The following is a 27883-nucleotide window of genomic DNA, read 5'->3' as shown; positions in this document are numbered from 1 at the left end:
CCGACACACAATTTAGAGTCGTCATTCACCAGTGCGTAACACATTTCTGTAAATTTCAAACGACTTGTCTGCTTCACGCCACAGCTTCGGCAGAGAGAAATGTGGTACACTTAATGGCGTAAATTGCACCTCTGCAATCTCTATCATTCAATCAAAAATCTAAGAATGTCTGTGATTGATTATTTTCCGCAGAAAATATTGTTTATAGTATTATATTAGTTATTGAATTGTAGCGTCACTTTAAATAGGATAATGAACGATTGGTGTCCAATTGATCATGGCAAAATAGTTCTGTATGCAAGCATTTCCTCCCAAAACTCACTGACTGTGCAACTAAAAAGGTAGGCACTGTATGCTTGTTGTTGTTTGCACTTCATGAGACTCACAAAGAATGACAAAGCACTCACAGATGATAGCATGAATGAATGAAAAATAATCAAAAGAAATGCCAAGGAAAATTGGTCAACAGAGCAATTCATCCTTAAATCACGTCAGACTTTCAAATTTTTATTCTGAACAGAAAAAGACAGCTTTCCCTGAATCAGTTTCTTGTTCCAAAATCAACCAATGAATTACAAAAGAACCAGACAAAAGAAAAAAAGACCTCAATCACCATGTTATCGTGAAAGAAGGCTCTTCTTCATGAAGAAGCTGTAATCAACCTGCCATTTCCCCCACTATTTAAAAGTTAATGAGTAGTCGACCAACATATTTGTTTAGTGTTTTATGACTATAAAACTGTGTATTTTCCTTATTTCTATTTTGCACATTTATTTTTAACCATACAAACTGATTAAAACATGAGAATCATTTAGTTTGGGGCCTGGTACAGATTAATTGTATTCATATTGATTTCAACAAGAAGCCTTGCCTTGGCTTAAGAATTGTTTTGAATTTCAAACAGTGTTATTGGGGCCATTAAATTGTACACTATACACTGCTGTAGTTTTGAGAAATGATGGGTGGATGCATGGCAGTACATAGTTCATTCATCCTGTTCAAGAAATTCAGGCATCTTCCATCTTGCAGTATACAGTACATACATATGCAGATGTACTTTCATAAACAGCAATCCGCCATGTAAAACAGGCAGCCAGTGATCAATCAAAGTCGTTGACAAACACGTTCATCTAGCAGTGAAAGCCTCTCGAAGAGCAGGGTGCATGTCTGAAGGAGTTGCATGCATTTATCCGGTTGGAGTCAAAGCCGCTGGGTCCACACGGTGACAACACAATAATGGAAGTGACATAATTTCACAGTTAATGGGTGGGGCAGAATGGAGGGTTATAGAGGGTTGACTTAATTTGCATTCTGGTCACGAGAGCAGTGAACATCATGGTGTCTGCAGGGAGACAGAGTCTCTAGAAGTCTCCAATATCACCATAAAAAGTCGCTAGATTTGTGATCATCACCTAAAATGTTCATTTGCCTTTTTAATTCCGAAATATTGGGCTGAGAGGAGGAGGGGGTGAGGACTGTTAAACATAGCAACAAGGTTGCGAGTTACCGCTCACTTTGCTGCATGGCTGACTTGAGCTCTGCCGTATTTTGCATTTGCATGAGGAACACAGGTGTCAAACTCAAGGCCAGATCCGACATAATTTAATGTAGCCCGTGCGTCGACTTCATGTTTCTTGCTATAACACCAGAATTGCAAATTGTCTTCACTTTTGATAGCCTTTAGATATTTCAAGAATTTAATGTTACAAAGTCCACTTTTGAAATAAATTGAATAAGTTAAACAGATTTTCTTAAATGTCTTATTTCAAAACTAGTAATTCATCAATTTGATGTAAATATTATGTAACATTATGAAGGAAATATATAGGGTTTCACACACTATGATGTGACTCGTAACAAAAATGATTTTGAAATCATCTGCTCTCTTCGCCCGACGTCCCAACTACCGCTGCTGCACCGGACTGCCTGCTCGATCCCCGACCTCGGCATATAATAAACGTTTCTCTTCTTGAACTACCTTGCGTCTTCCGAGTTCCTGCATTTGGGTCCTACTCTCGTTCCGATGGGACCTGACAGAACGAACTGGCCATCACAGGACCCAGCAGGAAAGACCCGGCGTCGCCGGGACCGACGCAAGGTAGACCGTCTCCCGGAGGACCAAGCCTGTCCGATCCGGTTAGGCTCCCTGACGTCCTCCGCTTCAGTGTCTTACGCTCCGCCAGCGAGGTATGAATACGTCCCGAACACGACGCGTCCGGCTCCTCATATTCTTCTGGACTCTGACTTTTCGGAATATGAGGAGGACCGTGATTTGTATGACCGGCTGCCTGAGTACGACTTTGATTTTGAATCTCTTTGCCCGGCTTTTCATCCCAGTCAGTTTGTTTCACCTCCCCGCGTTTCCAGCACCCGACCGACTTCGCCCTGTAGGTCCAAGTACACCAATCTGTACGAGGGAACCCGCTTGGCCATCTACCCGGGACCTCCACGTGGCGGCCAGAGGAGACGCCCCGGCCGGGCGCTCCCTTATGCCTCCCGCTGCGCGGCAACTAAGACACAGTCCTCCCACTCCTCGCCGGCAACGGCGAAGCCCGCAGACCCGCAGTTGGTGGCGAAGCTTCCAGCCCAGAGGGAGGAGGAGCCGCCAAATCACGAGCCGTTCTACCGTGAAATGCGGGCGGAGATAGAGCAGCAGAGCGTCGAATTGGCGGCTCTCACGGCCCAGGTCCAGCAAGGATTGGCGAACCAGCCGAGCTACTCTGACGTCGCAACGGCGACGGACTCGCTGCTGATGCAGGTTCACGTGGCAGTTGGAACTGACCCGCTTCCGAGACACGCCCACGTGTCAGTTTCGACTGACTCTCCGCCTGCTCAGGTTCACATTGCCGTGGAAACCGACCCGCCCCCTTGCCAAGTGCAAGTCGCAGTGGGAACGGACTCGCCACCTCAAGTGCACGTTGCAGTGGGTACGGACTCGCCACCTCGCCAAGCGCACGTAGCTGTGGAAACTGACCCGCCTCCTCGCCATTCCCACGTCGAGGTTTTGGCTGTTCCGAGCAGAGTTCACGCAACAGTCGGAACTGAGCCCCTCCCGAGACACGCCCACGTGTCAGTTTCCACTGACTCTCTGCCAACTCTCGTTCACGTTGCCCTGGAAACGGATTCGCCACCGCGCCACGCCCACGTTGCTGTTTCAACGGATGTACTGCAAGCTCACGTGGCAGTGGGGACCGACCCGATGCCGCCTCACGTTGCTGTCCAGGAGGTGGCGACGTCTCCACAACCGCTTCTCGTCCGTGCTCTGGAGTACCAGTGGCGACCGGGCCGCGGACGCACCACACTCCTCCTTCGTCGGCGACCGTCCCGCGGACGCTCCACACTCCTGCTCTGTCGGCGATGAGCACGTCCATACGTTCTTGTCCAGGAGGTGGCGACGGTGACACTGACGCTGCCTTCTCACGTTGCTGTCCAGGAGGGGGCGATGGTGTCGCCGCCTTTTCACGTTGCTGTCCAGGAGGGGGCGATGGTCCATTTGTGCGTGTTCATAAATTACAGTGGGGGTTTTTCAATAAAAGTGTATTTAAATGGCACCAAATCACAAGAGAACCTGTCTCAGGGCACTTTACACATAGAGCAGGTTAAAAACTGTACTCCTCACAATTTAAAAGATGAACTGAATCCCACATGAGCAATGGGGAACAGAGGCAAGTAAAAACTCTCTTTTGGAAAAAAAAAAAAAAAACCTTAAGCAGACCCAAGAGGGGGGCAGCCATCTGTATCAACCAGTTTCGTTAGGGAGTAGAAAAGGACAGAGGACAAAGACGGAAAAAAAATCAATTTCCACAAGGCAGACTTGAATTTATCTGGAGTTGATTTGATCCTCAAGATTTGATGGAAAGTGACTGTGGATGGTGGAATGCCCTTCCAGGATGACCAGGCTAGCCTTGTTTTTCAGAGCAGGATCCCGCAAACCAATGACTCTGTGGAAGTGGTCCAACTTAGATCTTGTCCAAGTTGGTCAGTGAGGAATCCATACAACAAAAAACTCAGATTTGAGTTTGACAACTGTGTCCTAAACTCATCATAGAGCACTACCTCAGTTGAAAGCATCTACAATGCATTTGTGAGCCGTGGATCAGAATGCACAGTACAACACTCTAATGTAGAGTACATAAAAAAATTATGTGTTGTTAGCATTCAGAATAGCATGTTTTTGTCTATCCCTTATAGACTTTACACTGATTCTGAGAGGACTGCTCAACATTTAGGTGCTGGCCTGTCTGATCTGACTGGTCATTGAAGGCTCAAACAGTAATCTATGGCTATGTTCATACTGCAGGTAAATTCCAATCTTTTTGCCCAATGTGAATTTTATCAGATTTTTTTTAATGACAATTCGAATAGCTCACCCCTGCCTCTTTGATAGGTAGATATACATTGGATATGTATCTGGCGCGAGTGCAATCTGGACGCTAACGTCACGCTCATCTGACGGAAATGTCATCAAGAGGTGACAAATGTTGCAAAACAGACAAGGCACAAAAGGAACAACGGATGAAGGATCAGAAAACAATTGCGAAAAGAAAATGCTTTAAAAAAATGGCTCCAGTTGCACAAAATCCTTTAAACTGCCACAAATGTGTCATGACGAGACCTATGCGGGCGGGCTGTATTACTTCGGTAAACACAGCTCCTCGTGTTTGTACGAATGCACAAAGTGAAGTGCTGTATTGTGTCCTGTGTGTTACGGACACATTCTTCACTTCATTAGACGTCACATTTGTTTGTGTAATGTCAACGACCACATAAAAGGATTGGATTTAACGAAGAATCTGAATTCGGCATCATTCCCTGCAGTGTGAACATTGCCTATGTTTCTAGAAAGAGTGACCGTCCCTTCCCGATTAGGGTGAAGGAGGTTCTTCTTCAGCAGATTCGGTTTTCCCTAGAAAAAAAAAAGTTAGCTACAGTTTTGAAAGAACCTGCTCAACTAAAAAAAAAAACAATATTGATCAACTCACATTTCTTGCATGAAGTTGACTTTTTAGGTTCTGGGTCATTTTGTTCTTTTTTTTATATAATCCGAAATATGGCAAACTTCATCTTTACAACTCAAGGAGGAAGAAGTGAGTTGCCACCACCTACTTAGCTGTCTTCTTTCCATTTGTGGGAAAGATGCCAAGTCTGACACATTTTCCTTTATCGGGCTAATTAACCTTTCTGAGTTCAATACCACATACCATCTGCTGTGACTGTCTGCTGCACCCACGTCTCAGCAGACATGGCAGCCATCAATCACAAGCTGTTTCTTTGACTAGTGTGCTCCCGATGAAGGCCGTCCTCACGCACCATCACGGATAAATCATTCACAAGCGGGCCATATAAACAGATAAATATGTAAAGTAAAGAAAAGACAATATCTGTTCATGTGCTGTTTCGGGCCACATTTCGGAAAGAGGGGAATGGGAGTCTCTGGCTAGCAACAATTTCATCATTTATTTAAATCTGGTTAAGTCTGTAAGCAATTAATGATCATTCTGACAATAATACTTGTAATCAGTGAGCCAACATAATGGTGAAGCCCTCCTTTGACAGTGATAAATTTATTATTTTAATATAGACTATGGTGAAACATAGACAAACGTAATCCCAATGGCATGACCCTAAAGAATGAAAGTAATATTTTGCAAGATATGTATCTCATATCTAAACATAATCAACAACAAAGTGTATTTTTCAACTAAAACCTCATGGGATGGCGGGTGCATTTGTTAAAATGCAATTTACATCTCAAATGTACCTAGAATCATGAAATATAATATAATTAAAGCATTGATACATGTGTCGAAAGTAATTTAACTTTCTTGCCTGGAGAAATAGTCTGTGATTTATCCCAATCTATTTCATGAATCTCAAGGAGGATGATATGTAAATGTTATATTGTTTGATCGCCATAAATCTGATCTGTGGTAATTATCGAGCTTGCATTGTGAAGGCACAATTTAGGATTTAGAAGCACAGGATCAGATGAGGGTTTTTTTCTTGGCAGAAATTTCAATTGATCTTTAAACTTGCAGGGATTTCTATCACTATATCCGTGCAACTCATTCTTTTGTCTACAAGACGGTGTGACGGAAAACTTTATAATTCTTTTGCCCACTCGACTCGGGGGAAATAACCACTTTTTACTACTGTTCTAATTGTATTTCCACTTCCTAACCATATAAAGGTATTGAACAAATTGTTTCTATTCCATTCCATCCACTTCCATCTCTCTTATACACAATGTACTATAGTAAGGTACTACTACTGCAATACTGTCCATCAAAAATAATGTTTCTGCCTTGGTGGAGAGTTGAGTGTTTTGCTGACTCATCATCTAGTCCTGACAAACTAGCAATGTGACATTCACCACAGTTTTTTTTTTTTTTTTTTTTTCAGTCCTATTAGGCTCCTGTTTTTCTTTTACCTTGAAATAAAAATACCACTGGTTAAGTTAGAAATATATGCAGGACTGCCTCAATAATCACGACTTCTGTGAGAATGTGAATGCTCGCTTGAGTGTATGTGTGAATGTGTCAATTTGATTTAGAAGTAATCATTAGTAAGTTGGCAAAATTTTACAACAAAAGCTTTTTCCACTTAAAATGATGTGTGTGTTTTTTCCTTCCTCTCCCACAGCTCATTTCTCACTTGGCAACCTTTTAATGGGACTTTTGGGGAGGAAACATAACGGGCACGACAAGACAAAGCCAACAAAATTAAATCTGCAGACTTCATTAGAGACTCTTTACCCAGTGGTAAAATACGGACAATTTTTATCGCAATAGGCTTGATGTCACGAGTGTGTCGCTTAATATTTAGCTATTTGCTACCTTCTCTTGCAGAGTGGGGTTAGCACGTCTGCCTCACAGTTCTGGGGTTTGAATCTCGCTTCTGCCCTTCATGTCTGGATTTGGCAGATTCTCCCCATGCTTCTATCCAACTTTCTGACATTACTCATGTGTCTGCCCCCATTCCAGATCATTCGTGTTTTTACTTTATTTGTGAATGGCTGCTCGTCTAGACAGTATGTCCCCTGCGATTGGCTGGAGACTGGTCCATGGTGTACCCAGCTTCTATAACATCACTTTAAGGAAAATTTCACCCATACAGGGAGAAAAAAATAAATAAAAGGGAATGTTTGCTTCAAGCTTAGTCACTCCCAGTTGAAGTTTAAAATAAACAGTAGCTGAACCCCCAAAATGCTCCACCAAACCACGGAGTGCAAGTTTGTCTGACAAAAACACACATGCAGTGTAAAGCCAAATGCTGTAGATGGGCTCATGGAAATTAGCATACTGAAATCATTAACATTCAACCAACTGCTGCTTTAAAACACATAGAGTAGCAACACATACAAAGAGAGCATACGATAATACCTACATGCATATCTTGCATTGTCTCTGCTCTGTAGGAACAATATATATATATATATATATATATATATATATATATATATATATATATTATATATATATATATATATACACACACACACACTAAAAGAAGCTACACTGATTAAGACTGCAAAAGATTCAGCATTAAGTTGCCGAGTTCGACTTCTTGCTGTAACAGTGTGCATTTTTTACACAGGCATCATAGATCAGAGATCCTTGTTTTTGTCTGGGTACTCCGCTTTCCTCCCACATCCCAAAAACATGCATCAACTGGACACTCTAAATTGGGATACACTCCACCACTCCCATGACCCTTGTGAGGATAAGCAGCTAAGATAATGGATGGAGGGATGGATTTATATAGACAGAATTAAGCCCTGCTGTGATTTGTATTGTTGTTGTTCTTCATTTAACAGAAAATAGCTCTGCTCTGATTGGTCCTTGGCAACATCATGGAGTCTTGTGGATTGGTGCAGCCAAGTGTTCATAATGTTGTTGAGTTTGGATCCTTTGATGTCTTACTATCATTGTGAAGCATACTTCACCAAACATTGGATTGTTGGCCGTCTAACAGGGGACACGAGCTAAAGGAGGATGCAGGTGAAAGTTAAAACATTCAGACGAGTTAAGTGAGCAGGTACTTGAATAATTAGTAGCTAAGTACATCACAAGCACATGGAAATCTGATCCTGTTGTTTGCAAGCCTTGTTTTCTTTTATTGCCCTTTAACTTCAATCGACAAACCGTATAGACATCAAACTTAAACCGTGTCACTTGCAATATACCAGGGTGTTCAAATACTTATTTTCTTCACTGTACTTCCATACCTATCAGAGTCAAGATGAGGTTGAGTCTCTCACAGTTAGACAAAGGTGTGCTACACCCTGGATTGGTCACCAGTGAAACACAGGACCGATATAAGAGATATATAACTGTTCAAACGCATTTTCACATTGTCACTCAATTCGATCTCAACCCACGCTGTCTGCATCTAATTCAGGCAGGGGTAACAATGTAAATCAGTGACCCCTGTTGTATCTTTGATAAAGACAAAAGAAGATACTGTACAGTACCCCAATTTAGATCCACTGAACAGAATTATTTTACCATATATTATCAGATCAGCAATGGCTGAAAAATCTGTGGCTTCAAATGAGTATTTTACAGGAGCATGTAGCACTGTAAGCATGGCCTCCTTATATTTATATCACATTCGCTGTGCCATTTAGACTGCAAGACTGAGCAATTATATTCAAAGCTCATGTCTAGCGCTAAAGTTTCTACTCTTCAAAGACCTTTACAATATAACCTGTGATGAGTTTAAGTGTAATGTTAGATCTTACATGCATATCTTTATGATTATTATTATTTATTACAAAGAGGTTTGCTTTGAAGGAGGAAAGCACTTTCCTTACAAGTTCAGCTTGTAGTCAGACTGAGCTCCGCATGTAAAGTTTATCTTTTTACCTTTCCACAAGTGCTTAGAAAACAAGTGGGGTGAAGTAAGGAATAAATGAATGTTTTGTCTGGACACCATATGTTTGTGTTTTATGACTAGCAAGCTGGGACCTTCATACGTTCCTTTATATTGCTGATAAACAGCATGGCAACCAGCTGGAATCACTACCTGTGCACCATGCCACTACCCTGGTTTTCAAATATTACAATCATGCAGGGGGCAAGCTGAATTGTCCTTATGACGTCCCTGTACAAACCAACTGTCAAAAACTTCCCTCTTGTGTATCTCCACTTTGCATTTGGCAAGGGGGAAAGTAAAAGCCCGGTTCCACAGTAAAGGTAGAAATCTGAAATATTTATGAAAGTATATCCGCAGCAAAGCTTTCAGCAGAGCCCCTCACAATGCGTTACAATCCTTGTGTAAAGCTGTGTCAGGTCTGCTGATACACACAAGAGGATTCCGATAGTGATGTAAACTAACATGTTCCTCTGATTTAAATTTTGCCCTCTCCTGCTGATTACTGTAATCTACGCTCCTCAGCATCATGTGAAAAGAATCCCAAGTACAGTCACGTGATGGACTATAGTCGAGCACCTCCTGTGAATTGCAAATTATTCGAGTGCCCAAATGCTCTTGACAACAGATTGTGAGATCAATGCCCTCTCCATAAAGGTCAAGGTAAGTACAAACGGTACTCATCTGAAAAATGATGGGAAACGCTTTGCCAGTTGGAATATCACAATGTTCTTGGAAATGCACCGCTGGGCTTCCGTGGTTCACCATACAAATTGTAGAAGTCTCAAATTAGGCGTTTTCATCACAGAGCTCATGCAAATCTCTGACCTTCATTACATTATTCAAGGAGAAGATAAATGCTAAAAAAAGATATGGCATGCATCAGCATAGGAGCAGACATTTTAGACTCCCAGCTAAATAGGTATGGTAAATTACACCAGGAGGAGTGACGGTGAATTTGTGATTTGCTTGTTTTGGCATTGTTAAAGGCCATTAAGTGATCGTTAACAGATGAAACGATAATTGTGTTGTTGAAGTCTCTCTTTATGCATAGACGCTAAATGTCAAAGTAAATGCCCCATTCCTTGCATGTCACAATTAAGATGGTCAGCCAACATGTGAAATGTAGAAAATGCATGATTTTTTTCAGATGAAAATATAAACTAAAAGATTGATAGACAACTTCTTTGAGATTATGGATAATGTGCTCTGAAAGCAGCAATAATATTTTTTCAACACTTCTTGAATGGGCTTCCTCTAGTTCTCCCTGACATTCATCATGTCTTCACTGATGTATACATGCCGTTTTCCTTTCTCTTCTCACTCATCAACGCAAGACCCTGAGAGGTGAGCTGATTGCTCATACGACTTGATCAAAATGCACACTAAAGTGAGAGAAGTCATCCGTCATCACTTCACATCAATCATCTCGGCTGCCGAAAAATAATTTCACATATAGATAATCTGGGAAGAAACTCTTATTCTTGACAATTTATGGTAGTACAAAGGTGAGTGGTGAGATACAAGGACAGAGGTTGCCGTGAAGCCTTGTCAAATGATTGTCTCTTGTAGAGAATGAAGCAGTGTGAACTGCTTTCAGGAGCTCTGAAAAAGAAAGCCGACATCTGGACACCTCAGAGCTGTTTTTGCACCGAGCACAATCATTTAATGACGCACTCTCGATAGAGAACTGTTATTCTCGTGTATTGTAAAAGATGTAGCACCTCAATTGTCCCCCTGAGGACAAATCATACTGTCGATGTTACACAGATGAATTGACATCACGAAAGAGTTGTCGCCGGTTTCGATAAAACATATTCTTGTTCTTCTGTTTATTTTGAACAGAAAGAAGTATTAACATCACCTCACCTAACGTTTCCTCAAATGGATTCAAACTAAATGAATGAACAATATTTGCAGCTAGTGTGAGATGTGTGAGCTATCACTTTCCCCATGAGAAAATACTGGACTTTTCTGCAAAGGTGGTCTCTTTGACAGAAAAAAATACATAATGTGGCGTTGTTGTTATGGCAACAATCTATGATCATGGCACTTTCTAGCATGCAGTTCAGCAACACAATGTTTTAATGGTTTCACTATAACAGCCGACGACAAACTTAGTGTTGCCGTTCCAAATGGTATAAACTCTAAAATATTTTATCGACTGGCAAAATGAAATACATTGTCTTGCAAAGTATTTTTTGAGTCGTTGTTGTTGTGTGTTCTTTGTCATTGGGCCAATAATGTACAGTTGAAGTTCAAAACTGTTTTGAACTAATTTTATTTTGAATAATTTTCTGAGCTCAAAGCTATGCTACCATAACACTTTTCATAAAAGGCTCAGGTAATATTTTAAGTGTCACACTGGCATAGTAAATTGCAGAAAGAAGCTAAAGGTAAAACTCAACAATAAAAGGAAGTAAATGATGCCTTGAATAAGGTCTGTTTATTAATGGAACCTATAAGATATATTACAGTCCACTTTGTAGATGTTCTGCGTATGTGTTCTCATCCTGAAAATATTTCCACACGGGTATATAAAGGCTACTTATATTAATTTCGAACAATATGAGAATGTGAGTGGAAATTTATATTTCCACATTGAAGATTTTACTTAATGATATTGGGTTTAGTTTAAAATTTCAACTTTAACAGAACAGCGTTTGGGCTCTTACAGCTTCCATGGCCAACATTAGATCAGTCGGCTTACTGTCACTGATACCTACACGCGCAAAAATCCACAGAATACCACAAAGCCCAAAATATAGACTTCAGTATGACAGCAAAGGAGTTGAAATAATCCCAAAACTGTCTGTCTCAATTTGTCGCTCAAACCGTTCACACTTGGAGGGTTCACTGTTATTACAATCTTGGCAGTCAGAGGGACTGATCTTAAAACCCGACTTCCGAAAACTGAAACGGGGACTGCTTTGAAATGCTGCAATGCTTCAAGCAACAGTCATGTCCTTGTCTATTCCAGAGTGAAGTACTGCGTTGTATTCACAGCCACATGGAAACAAATTAAAGTTATCTTAAATTTAGAAGACCTGACATGTGCAGTAGCTGCCAGGTAACGAAGTGCATGCATGTGACAAAACACCACAGAATGAGTTTTAAGTTCCCTTTTAGGTCCACAAACGGAAAATAAATTACCAGTGCATTTCAAGGTTTCGGTGCAATAGAAGGAATCTGAGCTTTGTGAGCGATCATTACACCTTAATGGAGCATGCAGAGGGAGAATAGGAAGGTCAGAAACATATGCACATTGCCACATAATAGTCTGCATTTACTGATAAAACGTGATAGAATGTCATAGTTTGTGTGCGTGTGTGTGCATGTGTGTGTGTTTGCTTCCTGCAGTTTTCTGATCTGCAAACTGACAGCATTATAAAAGCAGATTTATTCTCAGCCCACCAGCGAAAATGTTCTCTCGCTCCTGCACTTGTTTTTTAAGAAAGTCCTGTAAAGTGCAGTGGCTAATTCTCAACACACATCCAACCTCAATTTCAAACAAGTCTAAATCCTTGTAATAGATTATGCACCATTATTGAGAACATGAAAATAGTGAGAATGTTGACCCACGATCAAAATGGAGCGTATTTTCCCTTGATGTCACGTAATGGCAACCACCATAGAGAGGATTTTCGTCCGCACTTTGCCACCACATTACATCTTATCTATTACAGCAGACAAGGCTAATAAAACAGGATATGGAGAGTTCCCTTTCAACTGCCTCAGTCCTGACAGTTGCCATATGGGACTTTTAATAATAAGCAGAATCTCTTATGGTCCCCAGGGGCTGTCATTCTGTCCCACTTTCAATTGCGGTGCCACAGAGGCGAACCTATAGCCAATTAGTCGAGCGGTCATCATTGAAAGAGGAAAGCGGCTGCGGTCAGGACTGGTCCTCAGATAGGTGACCTTGGGGGCAGCAGACCTTCCCTGTGAGCATCTGGATCTACAGGGGAACATGGGGGGGGGGGGTGTCCTAGCCTGCTACTATCCTGCTCCAATTAGGATTGGTGGCTCCCGATTACAAAGAGGATGGAACATAGATCACTTCTGCCCCCTGCTGACAAAGGTGAGACCTAACACCCTCAACTGAAGGTGAAAGCTTGACGTTGTTGAGACGGGAAAGAACTCTTGAGAAAGGAGGTCCCGCACAATGGTTCGGCCCTGCAGCAGTGATACATGTTAGGGGCTAAGTGGAAAGCATTGAAAAACTGTTAAAACGACTTCCCCCCAAACCCTTATGAGGACACAGAGAGTCCTTTCAAAGTCACTGAGCGTATTTGTCAAAGTCTGGGGGAAAAAACAACTGCTTTTGAGACACTTCTTGACTTTCAAAACTAGGCCACAGATGATTGTGAAATTGCAAAAGGGACATGCGCGGCCTTTTCAATTCCCACCCACTCTAATGAGATTATGAATTATTACTTTTCTCGGGAAACTAATGGATTTGTATGCTGAAAGAACACTTCAAATGACAGACACTAAAAATAAACATTTCTTTTGCCTCTTACGTAACAGTTCTTAATGGGTGAGGGTAATCCATTCTATGATCATTACTGTAATTACAGTCAGAACAAAAAACTATCGGGAAATGAAATTCCATCACAGTCTGCCATTACTGTAACTCATATTATCCAGACAGCACAAGGAAAAACATTGCCTGGCCTGTGGCGTCCAGTTCAAATTGCAGTTTGACAGTTCTTATCATTAAATCATGTGAGAGAATTTCAGGAGCTAGGTGTAATATTGTTTTATAGATTTATATATTTCAGAAAGAGGAAACATTCCCTCAAACAATGAACTGATCTATTTCAACTACAAACATGTTCCATAATGTATGGTAAAGAATAAAATGGATAAGGAAGTACCAATGCTTTCATTCAACTTTTCTCTGTACAATATTACACCCTTAAATGCTTTTAACACACATAAAACCATTTAATCGAACCCTTATGAGCCGTTCGTAATGCAGTTATCATTACTTTAAAGCATATTTTCGCCTTATCATCAACACCTCATTAAACGCACAGTTTCTCCGTATGTTTTAATCAGCACATGCAATTACTTTTATGAAGTTGTCCCCATGAGGTGAATCGTAGATATACGAAGAGACAAATATGAGATTTGACTCGACAATTGCAAGATAAATGAAAAAAGAAAAGCAGAGCACAAAAGTGACAAAAATCATTTCTACTAGCTTCTTAGTTTTGCTTTTTTTAGTTGGACATTTTAGACCAGGGGTGGGCAAATGTTTTTGCTCAGGGGCCACATTGATTTTTAAAATTGCCAGGTGGGTCAAGCCAGAACCAGATGCTTACATGTGCATGATGCATACTTATGACTTAGATTTACTTTTAATGGGAAAAGTGTTGTTTTATCGGCCATATTTGTTTGCCAGTGCTTCAAAGTCTGGTCTGAGTTTTGTTGTGGGAATTCTCGGAACACATGTGAGCTGGGATCTGTAGGATGTTTTGTTGGTATTCATTACACTTAAATTCTGTTCACACAGATATGGAGAGGCGAACACCACCAGTTTCCTCTACAGCATCTTCAAGATTTTTTGAATTTTTTAATAAAATTAATAAACCATAAAACTCATCGGGTTGAGAACTGAGCTTCTCTTTAAGGGCTGTTTCACATGCGAGATCAATCAGCTCCATCTGACTGAATCTTGAATGGCAGTTTGCCACATAAAGGTGTTTTGCAAGCTTAATTTTAACCACTTATCCATTAGCCATTGATTAGCGGCTAGCGTAATCAGCATGCCTGGCAAAAAAGTGACAGGTCGTGTTATATTCCACTAAAACTGCAATGGTTTCTGAACAAATTAGACATACAACCGTTGGCGGGGCTTTAGTAAAAAAGCATTTCGTAGTTCATTCTATATTAAACACGCGACACTCACTGTTGATTTTTCTTTTCTTTGGCGCACTCAAGGTTGAAGAAGGGTTCAGAGCAGCAGGAGAGTAAAAGCAGAACAAACAACCAGTCAAGTCAATGTATCACTGCACCAACTGCGCTGCCTGGTAGAACCACTGGGCATTACAGGACAACCTGCTGGACATGACTTGGCATTAAAGGACAAGGTCAAATTAATCAAGAAATTGTTGATGATCAGAGGAAGTTGAGATAGACTTCAGCAGAGCCGCGACAATAATGAGAATAAGCAGTATGGAAAATCAATGGATGGATATATGCATGTACATTATGTATGGTTTTTTTTTTCATTTATTTATTAGAGGTCAGACTCGGAGTCTATATAATCCATAACGAATAGTGAATCAAATTAACTTTTTCTCTCTTTGTACTCTTTGTCCAAAAATAATAATCCAACACATGAAAAGTCCAACTGGATTATTCAACAACTACTGAACGCGTCAGAGAGTACGCTGACACGCTTTTACCTGCATCTCCATAGAAAGAAAAAAATCTTTTTAGTTTAAAATGGCTTACTTTAACGAGGAACCCAAGTCTGGTTTTCGCTTGTGGGTGGCATAAATCCTCACCGACCTGTGCAAACTGCCACCTTCCTTGTTTGCCTGCTGGGTTCTTAACTGTGCTAGCATCAGGTTTTTTTAGATCAACTTTCTCTTTTTCTCGCTTCTAAATCCACAGCTGTGCCGTAGTCCCTCTCTCCAGCAGTGGCTCCTTTTTTGCCGGGAGGGGGGGGGCACAGAAGTGATGCACAGTAAGTCCAAATAGTGGTGAAAGTAATCGGAAGCATTTCAGAGCATGTCACAAGAAAATAAGTACTTTGACTCATTTTCATTTGAATTTGAAAATTCTGCTTTTTTGGTGTTGTTTTTGTTGTTGTTTTACTCACAAATTGACTCAACTTAAAACCCAGCATTTCCACCCATGGTCCATCCATAGGAGGCCCCCCCTCTGGAGTCAGGCCGTGAGGTGGGGTTCAATGTCGAGCGCCTGGTCAGCCAGGTAGGCACAGCCCAAAAAGAAAACGGGGGTCTTCTTTCCCATGAAGTGACCACCTATGGGAGGGGCGGGTGCACTGTGACCTGGGTACCGTCTGAAGGCGGGGGACATAGGCACTCCTATCCCTGGTTACAGAAGCTTCCTATGGGGACATGGAATACCAACTTTCTGGCAGGGATAGAGCCTGAGCAGGTGTGCGGGTTGACAAATTCTGACTTGACATAGTCGGACTTGCCACGAAAAACAGCTTGGGCTCTAGTACCGTCTTCTTGAGAGGAGTTGGACTTTCTTCCAATTTGGATTTGCCCATAGTGAGAGGCGCCTAGCAGGTGTGGGCATACTGATGGCCCCGCATCTCGGTGTCTCTGTGTTGGGGTTCGATATATAGGCAACACCTCTTGGGAGTATGATGTATTTTAAAGTTCATGTTTATCATGTTACTGAAGTGCTCCAAATGGGCAGTGTAGAAGTTTGGAGGAAAGTAAAGAAATAAAAGTTTATTTCTTTAGTAATAATGGTGTTAATCCCAAACAGGTATATGAAATGGCTCTTTTTCTCTGTAATGTTAGTCATACTTACAGTATATTGTGTTTTTAAATATTATTTAGTAAAATTGTGGCATGATAGTGGTTTGGTTAGTGGGTGGATTAAGTCACCACTGAGGCCGGGTCTGAAAGGCTCTGTGTGGGCATCAGTGTCATTTTTATTTTGTTCCCTTTGTTCCTTTGAATACTCATACTGTATATTCCCACATTTAAATTCAACTGTGAATAGCTTTAACTGTGAGTGTGAATGGTTGGGGTCTTTCTATGACAGACTGGTCATACCACTGCAGTCTGCAAACATCAATATAAAGTTGTAGTGGTACACACGCCTGACTTCAGTGCATGCAGCATGGTATCAATTCCCATTCAGTGATGGTGTTGCTATATTCCCTACGACCTACTGCGACCAGTTCAGGGTGTAGTCTGCCTTTCACCCAATGTTAGCTTGGATAGGCACCAGTTCTGCAGCGAGCCTTGTGAGGATAAGTAGCTTGGACTATGGACATGGACATAACTTTCAAAATCCACCTATATAGTCAAAATCATTTCAGGCAGTCGTGTTCTATGCATCTCGAGGTTTTGCACAGATGAATAATCATATCCAATTAGATGTATTACAGTACATTGTATAGGCACGACCCTTTATGGAAACTGAGTTTTGTTTAGTACCACTGACTCTGCTGACAGAATACTACTCACTCTGACAGTTAGCACATAATTATATCGCTAACACATAATGCAACTTTTAACAACAAAATACTTTCCCAAAATGTCTTTTGACCTTTAACGGCCACCCTCAAAGTCCAACAACTGGACCCTGGAGCATTGTACATGCTATAGCCACTTAAAACTCAAAAGTTACAGCCTGCTCCCAAGGTAGTATTCTGTGAATACAATATGCTTTGTCTAATTAAGGAAAATTTGTGCCACTCCAAGGAAAAGCAGAACAGAGGAGAGATGAATAAATTGATGTGTTGCTCCAGCCTAATGGTATAATAATGAAAAAAAAAAAAAGGTTACAATTAATTGTTCTTTAAGGTAACTCGTTCCATCGTTTGACTGTGGTTTGATGTGAGAATAGAGACCACTTGCTAAAGGAAAACTTGCATCCTAAGCATAACAGTGGTACCCTTGTGCAAGAAGATACTGAATCTCCAAATGTTTGGAGATGAAACACCTTTTGGTGCAGTCATGTCACACTGAGATTTGTCCTACTACATAGATGTAAAATGATAAAATGATGAAGGATTTTGCCCTTGTGTAACAATTAAATGTTATGAAAAACGACAAGTAGGCAGCATGGTTGATATACCGGTCAACTCGTACAGTTTAGCTGGAGTTCATACAGATTTTGTGGTGAATCTTACGTATACGGCCGTATATCACAAGTCATACGGATTCTGAAAATTTCCATTTGCTTTTGCCCAGAATGGCACTAGTCTACTCTATTGTGGGGAAAACCCAAAACTGGGGAATTCCAAACGTAGCCTGCATCAAAGATTTTTGTCACAGCAGGCATGATGTTTAGCGTAGCGGCAAATGTTGATTTAGATTACCAAAATACTTTCATTTGCAGTAACTTTCCAGTAAATCGTTGGCCCAGATCGAGCACCGCCAAGGAACACGGGAAACATGGAGGCTGCGGCCGAGGAGCTGCTGGCCGGCTCTCGGCTGCCTGTCACAATCGATCAAATCGTTAACGATACGCTATTGGTGACGCTGACCTATCGAGATAGGAGCTATACAGGGATATTACTTGACTGCAACAAAAAGTGAGTGTCGTTTTTTTATCTTGACTTTGATCATTTGTGGCTCAAATTAATATGACTTAGCTCGTAGCTAATGTAGCGTCCATGCTCGCTAGTTAGCCGCCTGGGCCTCATTACAAATACTGTACATGGGATTATTGTAGCTGACATTGTAGCTTTCTTGCTAGCATTCTAGCTGATGGTCGTGTTTTTATAACAGCTGACAATAATATAATTTAATGCTGTGTTTTCACCACAAGGGTGTCATAAGTATGTCAAGATAGACGTTCCATTTACTAAGATTGAGAATGGCTTCATCGGAACAATAGCTAATGTCAGTGAGTGCATCTATGGCTTATTGTTAGCCTTATCATAGAGATCAGCTCCTTCCTTATTCACTAAAAATAAGGAATTGATCATCGGCATTCAGTGGATATGTTATCTTTCAAAACATATTTCTTTTCCCATCACTGATTCTCTTTGGTGAATCTCTCTTACAAATATCTGGGGTATTGTAGCCTGGCTGATAAATAGCCATATAGACATTCACCTCAGATATTATTATTATGGAGATCTACAATAAAAATCATTGAAAAACTTTGTGTTTTTTCCCTGCATTATTTTGACATATAATTTGCTTCTGTATGTTATAAGGATTTTTTTGCTCTCTATAAGGATTTTGTTGGTAGTGTATACAGGTTGGTGCTCCGAAGAGTTGACAGATATGGGTCGAGCAGCTGTAGAAGAGCGTTGGCCTCACAGTTCTGAGGACCGGGATTTGAATCCCGGCCCCATCCTTTGTGGAGTTTGCATGTTCTCCCCGTGGCCGTGTGAGTTTTCGCATTCCAATTTCCTCCCACCTCCAAAAAACACGCATTAATTGGACACTCTAAATTGCCCCTTCGTGTAATTGTCAGTGCGACTGTTGTCTGTCTCCATGTGACCTGCAAATGGGTGGGAACCAGTTCAGGGTGTACCCCGCCTCCTGCCCGTTGACAGCTGGGATAGGCTCCAGGACAACTGAGCACACCACACCAGGTAGAGAGGTTTCCTTGGAGACAGCCCACCTGGTGGAGCAACATCCCCCATCACATGAGGAAAGCACATCAAACACTGTACTTCCTCATGAAACTGCACTAATTCCTGACCCCCTCCCCAACACCCACTGATTAGCTCTTAAAGATCCAGCATGAGCTGACCTCCTGCTCCACAAGGTGGTTCAGCAGGTCTACTGAGCACGAGGACAGGAATGATCTGCACCAGGTGGTGAGAGCAGCAGAGTGAGTGATTGGAGGTAAACTATCCATGCTCATGGACTCTAGAGTGGGAGATAAACGTGGAAAGCCAATGGAATCATAAACTACTCCTCCCACCCCAGACACTCACAACCCCTCCCTCTAGAAAACACCACAGGACAAACTTTAGAACCATGGGGCTTAAGAACAATTTCTACCATCAAGCTGCAAAATGCACCTCGCCCCTACATCCCACAATACGAACCATAACAACTAACAACTACAAAGAGTAACTAGGATAGAATGAAAGACTATAATATTGTCTGGTCATAATTTGCACATTACCGAAAACCTTATCACAATATCATAACTCTCCCAAACCTGAACACTTACATATTCCGTAAAATAAGTTTCTTTGATAACTGTGTTTGTATGTTTATTTCTTTTTTTTAAACAATAGTGCAAATTGTTCGATGCCTAACTGATTTTCATTGTTCCTGGAACAGTTCTGCAGTTCTATTCCATTCTGTTCTACCACATTCAACTTGTTGAAGTCCAAGATTTTTGTTGAAACCAAAGGAGAAAGAATATTACGCAACACAACAGTGAATTTGACATACTCATGTGAATACTCTGTGGTGGAAATTGGCATGTGAGAGTGGGCCACCACCCGTGAAGGAGCCGATCCTGTTTGCACATCAGATTCATTGAGCATATTGCGAGAGTGGAGTTGCAGCCATATTCAACTCAGTCCCGTTAGCATAACCAAAAGCTAGACTTAACTTCAATGCTTCGGAAAGCGATGTTCTTGACCTCCCTTATACATCCTGGAGGATGCAAAAACTTCTACTACTACTTTTTGTTATACTTTATAGCCCTCTCAGACTGAAGCAAACTCTCACAACTTCTATTAGGCCCCGTTATTACTACAGATGAAATCATTATAGTTGATGCTGAAAAGGACAGCTTCTGCTCATAATTTACTTCATTATTCTAAGCGGCTGGGTTCTTATAAGTGGTAGACGCAGTCAGCCCACTGTCATAATCACACGCTCGACCTTGTGCTGACCTCAATATTGACAATTTAATAATACTCCCACAATCAGACCACATCCAAACCACCTTTACAAATGAAATAACTCTGAATTGACTTAATTGGGAAAAAAAAAAGAGCAGACCATTTCACTTGTTATAAAGGTCAGTAAAATAAAATAGTACAACATAATACAAGTCATTTGAATTGGGTTAGTAGTTTATTTTTGTGTTGTAGCGATGCTTCCTGTCATTACATTTCATTATGTTGAAGCTTATTTTCCCATTCAGACCACTAAGCCAGGAAGATACATTTGTGAAATGTGCGTTGGACCCACATCAAACAAAAATGAGCCCGTGAATCTGACCTGCTGCAAGGATAGGCTTTGACAGGGCTCACAGGACGTATTCACACCACTTAAAAAAATTGAAAAAAAATTCATTACACTGGCCTCAAAATCCTAAAAGCAACACTGAAAACGGAAAGCGATGCTGTACCATATTTTCCAGATTATAATATGGTACTTTTTTCCCCACACCCTGGACAATGCACCCTTTGTAACGATGCAAGTTTTTTGTTTGTTTTTTTTTTTTTTTTGCTTCCGACTATCAGTTTAAATGTACAAAAAAACTTGTATGAACGTTATCCTTAAAACATGACCGTTCTCCATCAGGCACTAGGGTATGGGCATGGGAAGATGCCTCCACCGTGAAGACAAAGACAGCGGTAATTTTGGCATCTTCGATGCTCGAACAGCCATCAAGAGATCAAACTCAATTCCAGCTTTTCACCCACTGGACAACAGTGTGAATCATGCTTTTAAAGCAACACTGCGAGGTGAGTGGGAGGCTTGGATGAGCAGTGATGAGAAATCTTTCACAAAAAACTGGCCGCATGCAAAAATCATCCTTTTCTAAGGTCTGCCAGTGGACCTTAAACATGGCGCAGTGTGAAAGAATCTACGACCACCAACAGATTTCGAAAGGCTGGACTACTACGTAAGGAGAACAGCACAACTTCAGTGGGAACTGGGTCTTGAGATGAAAATATCATTGAGAACAACAAAGAGACTAAAATTGTGTGTGATGGAGACATTCTGAGGCTCTTCAACTCTGATACTGAAGACGATAACTTCAGTGGCTTCAGTGAACAGGAGGAGGGGGACTAAAAACAATGACTTTTCTGATAAGTGTGACCCGTTTTAATGCCGTGTTCGAGTCACTGTTTAGAAACAAAAAATGTAAACAAACATTTACAAAATCTTTCTAGGTAAATATCTAATTTCACAACAAATATATCTGTGGCGTATAGTCCAGTGCATCTAAAGTATGTTAAAAAAAATTCTACACAAAGTGGGTGGATTTTATATTCCGATGCTCTCTAACATCCGGAAAATACGGTACTTCGTTATCTGGAAGAACTCCAGGATGATCAGCAGAAACCGAATCAGCGGTTGAGCTCAATTTTTAGCTTCATGGAAAAGGGTAAGTTCTGTACACGTCATTTTTTGTTGTTGTTGTTCTTTTTTCATAAATAAAAACAAAAAACTTTGTTGTCCACATTGTCATTATGAGGTGCATAGAAGCCCATGTAATAACGGTCCAAAATGTAATAAATTTGCCCTTTTTCAAATATAACACGCCAAAATTATAATGAAAGTTGTGAACCTTCAATGTCCAACACATTTGGAGACAGTTTGAAAGATCAAATTTATCATCGAGTGAAATAGTGTTGTGAAAACGTATAGGCTCCCTTCTCATATTTCCCAACTTTAACATTAAACAAACGTAAATATCAGACAAATGTAACCCAAGTGAACTTCAAATGATTTTTAAGATGGTGATTTAATTAGAAAAAAAATATTCAATTTTCATGGCCCTGTGTGAAAAATAATGACCCCTTAAATCTACTAACTGGTTGAGCCAACCTCAGCAGCAGCTAGTGAAATCAAGCATTTTCTGTAAGCAGCAATGAGTCTTGCACATCTCTTTGGCGAGATTTTTGCCCACACCTCCTTGCAGAATTGCTTGAATTCAGCAAAAATGATTGGTTTTAGAGCATGAACAGCTTTTCAAAGTCATGTAAAAGCCACTGTATTTCAACCAGAGTCAAGTCTGTACTTTGATTAGGCCACTCAAATAGTCATTTTGTTTTTTTTAAGCCATTCAGAAGTAGGAACACTGGTGTGTTTTGGATCACTATCCTCCTACAGTACACAATTGCACTTTAGCTTGAGGTCACAAACTGATGAGTGACCGTTCTCCTTCAGGATTTTCTGTTGAAGACCAGAATTCATGGTACCAATCGACCCCAAAATGTTTTCCATCTCCTGAAGGAGCAAAGCTGCCCAAGACCATAACGCTACCACATTTGGACTGTGGGTATTATGTTGTGTTTTGGAAATGATGCGTTGCACTTACAGTACGCCAGATGTAACAAAACATACATCATCTAAAAAGGTCAGACTTTCATATTTTCACTTCATCAAATATTCTCATTAAACTCTTGGGAATCATTCCAATGTGTTTTGTTTTGATTTGCTTTCAAATGTAAGACAAGCCTTTATGTTCTTTTTAGTCAGCAGTTTCTTTTGCATTGGAACTCTGCCATGGAGAACATTTTTCCACAGTCTTTTCCTAATTGTTGTGTCATGAACGTTGGACTTAACTGAGGGGAGTGAGGCATGCAGATTCTGTTCAGGTAATTTCCTGATTGAACAGGTCTGGACGTAATCAGACTTGGGTGTGATAAGTGAAAATTAACCAAAAATTGTGATTAGCCACAAAGGGAGTAATTAATGTTTCCACACAAGTTGAAGGTTTTTTTTCCTGAAGAAGCAAAATCACCATTTAAAAACAGTATTTTAAATTGACCTGTGTTATATTTGTCTGATACATTTGTTTGATTATCTCAAACGTTAATGTGGGAAACTGCAAAAATTTGAAGAGGGGGCAAATACCATTTTCAAGGTACTGTGGACAAAAAAACGTGAAGAGAGGGAGAGCAAGAGACGGACAGACGGAGAGTATATATTTACAGAGTTACATTCAAATAAAGTCACAAATACATTGATATTAGTATGTGATTACGTTACGTGCTTACAAACATTTTTTTAAACAACACCATAACGTAATATTCAGCCAGTAACATCAGTTAATACATTATTGGCCATAAAGTATTATGTTTTTGGGTCAGGACTTTTGTGACACTAATGGCCCGTTATTCTCTTGTATTCCTACTGTGTTCTAAACCGGGCAAATTTATTAGGTTATGGGCTGTTATTACATTACAGGTGGTTGTTATGTTGTGGGCTTCTGCAGGGTGTTTGTGAAAATCTCTCATGGAAAATATGATTTCAATCCATTTAGGAATAGGACTCTAACCAGGGCTGCACGTATCCAATATTTTTAGACTTGACTATTGTTACGATTGCTCCATTTATTACATTAAAAAATATTTTGCACACATGTGAAGTGCAAGTGTCATTTGTCTTTAGAAATCAGTGTAGCCCTTTTCGAGTTTTGAATAGGGGGAAGGTGAAAAAAAATGTTCTGATGAAAAATGTGTTCAACGGCTAAATCTCAATTTTTCACTGAAGTGTTTATTGTCCATTGTGTCCCCGCAAGTGTACATTCAAATAATACTTGGAAGAAAAGCTTTGGTTACAAAGTGCACAAATGAAAGGTTTTTCTCCCGTGTGTTTTGCTGTGTGCGTAATCAAAGTGACCTTATGAGTAAATTTATCACCGCAAATCGAACACGCAAAAGGTTTTTCTCCCGTGTGCGTTCTCATGTGTGACGTCATCTGCGATTTTTGAGTACATTTTTTTCCACAAACTGGGCAACTGAAACGTTTCTCGCCCGTGTGCGTCCTCATGTGTAATTCCATATTAGACTTTTTAACAAACCTTTTATTGCAAATACAGCAGCTAAAGGGTTTCTCATTGGTGTGAACTCTCCTGTGGCTGCTCAAATGTTCTTTTCGAGAGAATCTTTGGTCGCACTCTGAGCAACTATAAGGTTTCTCTCCCGTGTGCGTCCGCATGTGCTCCGTCAATGTGAACTTGTACGAATACTTTTCGCCGCAAACGGTGCAAGGAAAAGGTTTTTCCCCAGTGTGCGTTGCCATATGCGCAATCAAAGAGACCCTGTGACGGAATTTCTCGCCGCACACCAAACAAGTGTAGGGTTTTTCTCCCGTGTGTGTTCTCATGTGTATGTTCAAATTGTGCTGACAAGTGAAACTTTTACCGCAAAGTGAGCAACTGCAACGTTTTTCTCCCGTGTGTGTCCACATGTGTGTGATCACGTAATCCTTCCGAATAAATCTTTTGCCACAAACCGGGCAACTAAAAGGTTTGATACCAGCGTGTCGTCTCTTGCCCATCGTGTCTTTTTCCAAGTGTTCTGACTGGTTGTCATCTCCTTGAGAGTCTGCATCGCTCCTCAGAGGTTCTTCCATGTCTTCATTATGCGACAGTGACGCCAAGAGGTCGTCCGGTGGTGGTCCTGTGCAACTTGGACTGTGACAGTCATCCTCCGCCATCTCAGGTGCTTCATCTTCGCTGTCTTCACTCTTCCCAACAACAACAACTGTCAATGGCAATTTGCTTACATCAGCCTCTTCCTCTTCCTCTTCCTCCTTGACAGGGACATTGGGGAGTGGATTATCCTTTTTTTCTCTGACGTAGGAGGGCTGCGAGTGGTTGCGCTCAAAACTGGTGGTCCCAACCTGCTGTTGATGCCCAAGTTTTTGTGGACAACCGATCATCCGCTGGACCCCTGCAGGACATAAGTAGCATGAATGAACAGAGCAAGAGACTAGACAACTGCTTCCATGGAAGAGTCACTAAGAAAATTGTGTAAATGGCTTGAATGCTGAATTTAGCCTTCCTCTCTACTGCTGTAGTTTGTATGAATGTATGTATGTTTAAAAGTTATTGCTGTTAAATTTTAAAATTATTGTTAACATGAGCTAAATTGCTTGGTAGACAAACAACACCAACCGTAATTTACATTTCATTCATCCATCCATTTTCTTAGCCACTTATCCTCACAAGGGTCGCGGGGATTGCTAGAGCCTATCCCAGCTGTCAACAGGCAGGAGTCGGGTTACACCCTGAACTGGTTACCAGCCAATCACAGGGCACATAGAGACAAACAGCCGCACTCACAATCACACCCGGGGGAAATTTAGAGTGTCCAATTAATGTTGCATGTTTTTGGGATGTGGGAGGAAGCTGGAGTGCCCAGAGAAAACTCACGCAGGCACAGGAAGAACATGCAAACTCCACACGGGCGGGTCCGGGATTGAATCCGTGTCCTCAGAGCTGTGAGGCCAACGCTTTCCAGCTGAACCAACATGCCGCCGTAATTTACATTTCAGCATGTAGATTCATTTAGAAAAAACAGACATGGTAGAAATTCAGCAAAGGTGGGTGCTTAGCAATATGTTACTGTGCAAATCCACACGGAGACCCAAATGGTGCTCATGCACCTGCCCTTTTGCCGTAGACAAAAAAAAGGTCCCTCTTTGCTGAAGCCCATTTAATTTGTCATTCTTTAATGTGAAAAAACTAAACATAAAATGACCCTCTCTGACATCAATTCGACCAAGTGTTTTGAAATTCAAGCGTCATTTTTTTATGGTGGAAAAATCTTTTAAATCTGTTTAACTTGGGCTTATTTTTCTATACCACAAAAACATGCAGTGTGAACAGAGGAGTGTAGACTTTTTACATCCACTACAGCTTCCTTTCACCTCATTTGTTAGAAAAAAACAAAAACACAAACTTACTGATTTAAAATGAAAATTAGCTTGAAACAGGTGAAAATTGATGAAATACAAATCACTATTTTAGGTGATAAGTCTTATATTAAGTGTAATCAAATTAGTAAAGAGATTCAAAACTGGAAGTAAAAGACTCTTTGTAACATTTAGTTTTTGCAGTGTGTTTACATATGGAAAAGACTATTTGATAACCCTTGACTCACAACCCAAAGGCAATACGGAAGTCGATCTGCGGTGGAATCTGCTTATTCGAGGTCAGGTCGCAGGGCAGCACCTGAAGCAGGAAACTCCAACATTCTCTCGCCCCAGCCATTTCTGCAGGGATCCCGAGCCGTTCTCAGACCATTGGGGAGACATAGTTTGTCCAGTGCGTCCCAAGGCATCTACAATGCTTCCTCTGGGTGGGACTTGCCCAGAACACCTCAGCAAGGAGGTGTCCATGGGACATCTTCACCTGATGGCCGAGCCACATGGCTCCTCTCTATGCAGAGGAGCAGGGGCTCTACTCTGGCCTATCCCGGATGACTGAGTTTCTCACCCCATTTCCAATGGACAGCCCGGACACCCATTGGGGAGAATAATTTCGATCCTGCCCTTTCGGTAACGACTCACAGCTCATGAGCATAGGTGAGGGTAGGAACGTAGATCAACAAGTAAACTGAGAGTCGCCTTTCGCCTCGGTTCCTTCTTTATCACGACAGACCGAAACAGAGTCCGTAACACAGCAGACGCTGTCGATCACCCGCTCCTCTCAATGACACAGCGCAGCCATGAAGACAACTGAGAACTGTTTGAGTGCAGTATCACAAAGTTTTACATGGTGGATGTCTCGCAAAGCATGCGAAGCACGTAGCAGCACGGGGCCAACAATGTCAATGACCAGCCAAACACTCGGTTGCCTCATGAAATATAAATTAAAAAGTTGGAAATCGAACACACCTGGCATGTGCCACACCATCGGGTTAGCCCGGACAGCAGCTTCCAGTTGTCGTCGTTGTTTCTTGTTCTCTTCTCTCGCTCGACAAAGTTCCTCCTCGTATGACGCAAGTGTTCTTTCAAACATGCCGCAGATGTCGTCAGCGGCTTCATTTATTCGCTCCCTAACCACATTTTTCAACATGTTTACGGGTTTGTCGTCGTCGTCTTCGAGCTTTTGTTCTTGTCGTCTTGCAGCACACAGATATGTAAAGGTAGAGTCGATACGCCCCTTTGAGCTTCTTGCCGACGCTAGATACAAAGGTCAAAGTCCTCAAGACATTCTATGCGTGTACGGCGAGAAAATCCAAATATTAAATAAATAACTGAACATTTAAATGCATATGCGTTAAAACGCCGGACAATTTTGACAAGAGAACTGTAAATTGCTTGGACATTGATATATATTTTTGCAAACGTTTTTCCAAACGTTATGTATCAACAGCAATTGCTTTTGCGTTGGCAAAAACTCTCGTAATAATCGGTGGGAAAATGCGCAACACAAGGGTCAAATTGTGTTTGGTTTGGTTGCTTGCATTGGCTTCAATGGGAACGTTGACCTTTCCAATATGCCCGCTACGTAGGTACGCCAATCATAAGTGCTGCTGCAAGGTGATTGTATATCTATCGTCCATATCCGTGTTAGAGCCACGCTAACGTCCGCCTTTTTTCTTCTTCCATGGTAGTTGTTTCGCCATAACGAATGACGTAGAACAAAAACCAGACCACGCACAGGG

General features: G+C 41.2%; 2 protein-coding genes and 1 long non-coding RNA gene across 4 annotated transcripts in view; 2 read left to right on the top strand and 1 right to left on the bottom strand.

The window, feature by feature from the left end:
• The window catches only part of LOC133499005 (uncharacterized), a 62614-nt gene extending 38806 nt beyond the window's left edge, over positions 1 to 23808 (top strand). For both annotated transcript variants that reach the window (XR_009794512.1, XR_009794511.1), the window contains one exon: positions 14824 to 23808. This is a non-coding gene — a long non-coding RNA (uncharacterized LOC133499005). The remainder of the gene's footprint in view (positions 1 to 14823) is intronic.
• On the top strand, positions 682 to 4081 carry LOC133499677 (uncharacterized). Its single transcript, XM_061817946.1, has 2 exons — positions 682 to 2187; positions 2338 to 4081. The coding sequence occupies exons 1-2, from the start codon at positions 2024 to 2026 to the stop codon at positions 3359 to 3361; spliced, it is 1188 nt and encodes a 395-aa protein (XP_061673930.1). The 5' UTR covers positions 682 to 2023; the 3' UTR covers positions 3362 to 4081.
• Positions 23809 to 23961: 153 nt separating the features above from the next.
• On the bottom strand, positions 23962 to 27602 carry LOC133499003 (zinc finger protein OZF-like). Its single transcript, XM_061816440.1, has 2 exons — positions 27111 to 27602; positions 23962 to 25162 (listed from the first exon to the last, which is right to left on the bottom strand). Exons 1-2 carry the CDS (start codon positions 27289 to 27291, stop codon positions 23982 to 23984), a joined length of 1362 nt encoding a protein of 453 aa, XP_061672424.1. The 5' UTR covers positions 27292 to 27602; the 3' UTR covers positions 23962 to 23981.
• Between the last annotated feature and the right edge of the window lie 281 nt (positions 27603 to 27883).

This window comes from Syngnathoides biaculeatus, chromosome 4 (assembly GCF_019802595.1).
Source record: "Syngnathoides biaculeatus isolate LvHL_M chromosome 4, ASM1980259v1, whole genome shotgun sequence".
Lineage (NCBI taxonomy): Eukaryota > Metazoa > Chordata > Actinopteri > Syngnathiformes > Syngnathidae > Syngnathoides > Syngnathoides biaculeatus.
Note: the sequence above shows the minus strand (reverse complement) of the source record. Positions and strands in the feature narration are given on the sequence as shown.

Bases quoted from the DNA above. Each gene is read 5' to 3' on its own strand.
- LOC133499003 (XM_061816440.1), bottom strand. From the start codon at position 27,291: ATGTTGAAAAATGTGGTTAGGGAGCGAATAAATGAAGCCGCTGACGAC. The intron at 25,163-27,110 runs GTGTGTTCGATT...TATGTCCTGCAG, and splicing joins GATGGTGTGGCACATGCCAG to GGGTCCAGCGGATGATCGGT.
- LOC133499677 (XM_061817946.1), top strand. From the start codon at position 2,024: ATGGGACCTGACAGAACGAACTGGCCATCACAGGACCCAGCAGGAAAG. The intron at 2,188-2,337 runs GTATGAATACGT...TTTTCATCCCAG, and splicing joins TCTTACGCTCCGCCAGCGAG to TCAGTTTGTTTCACCTCCCC.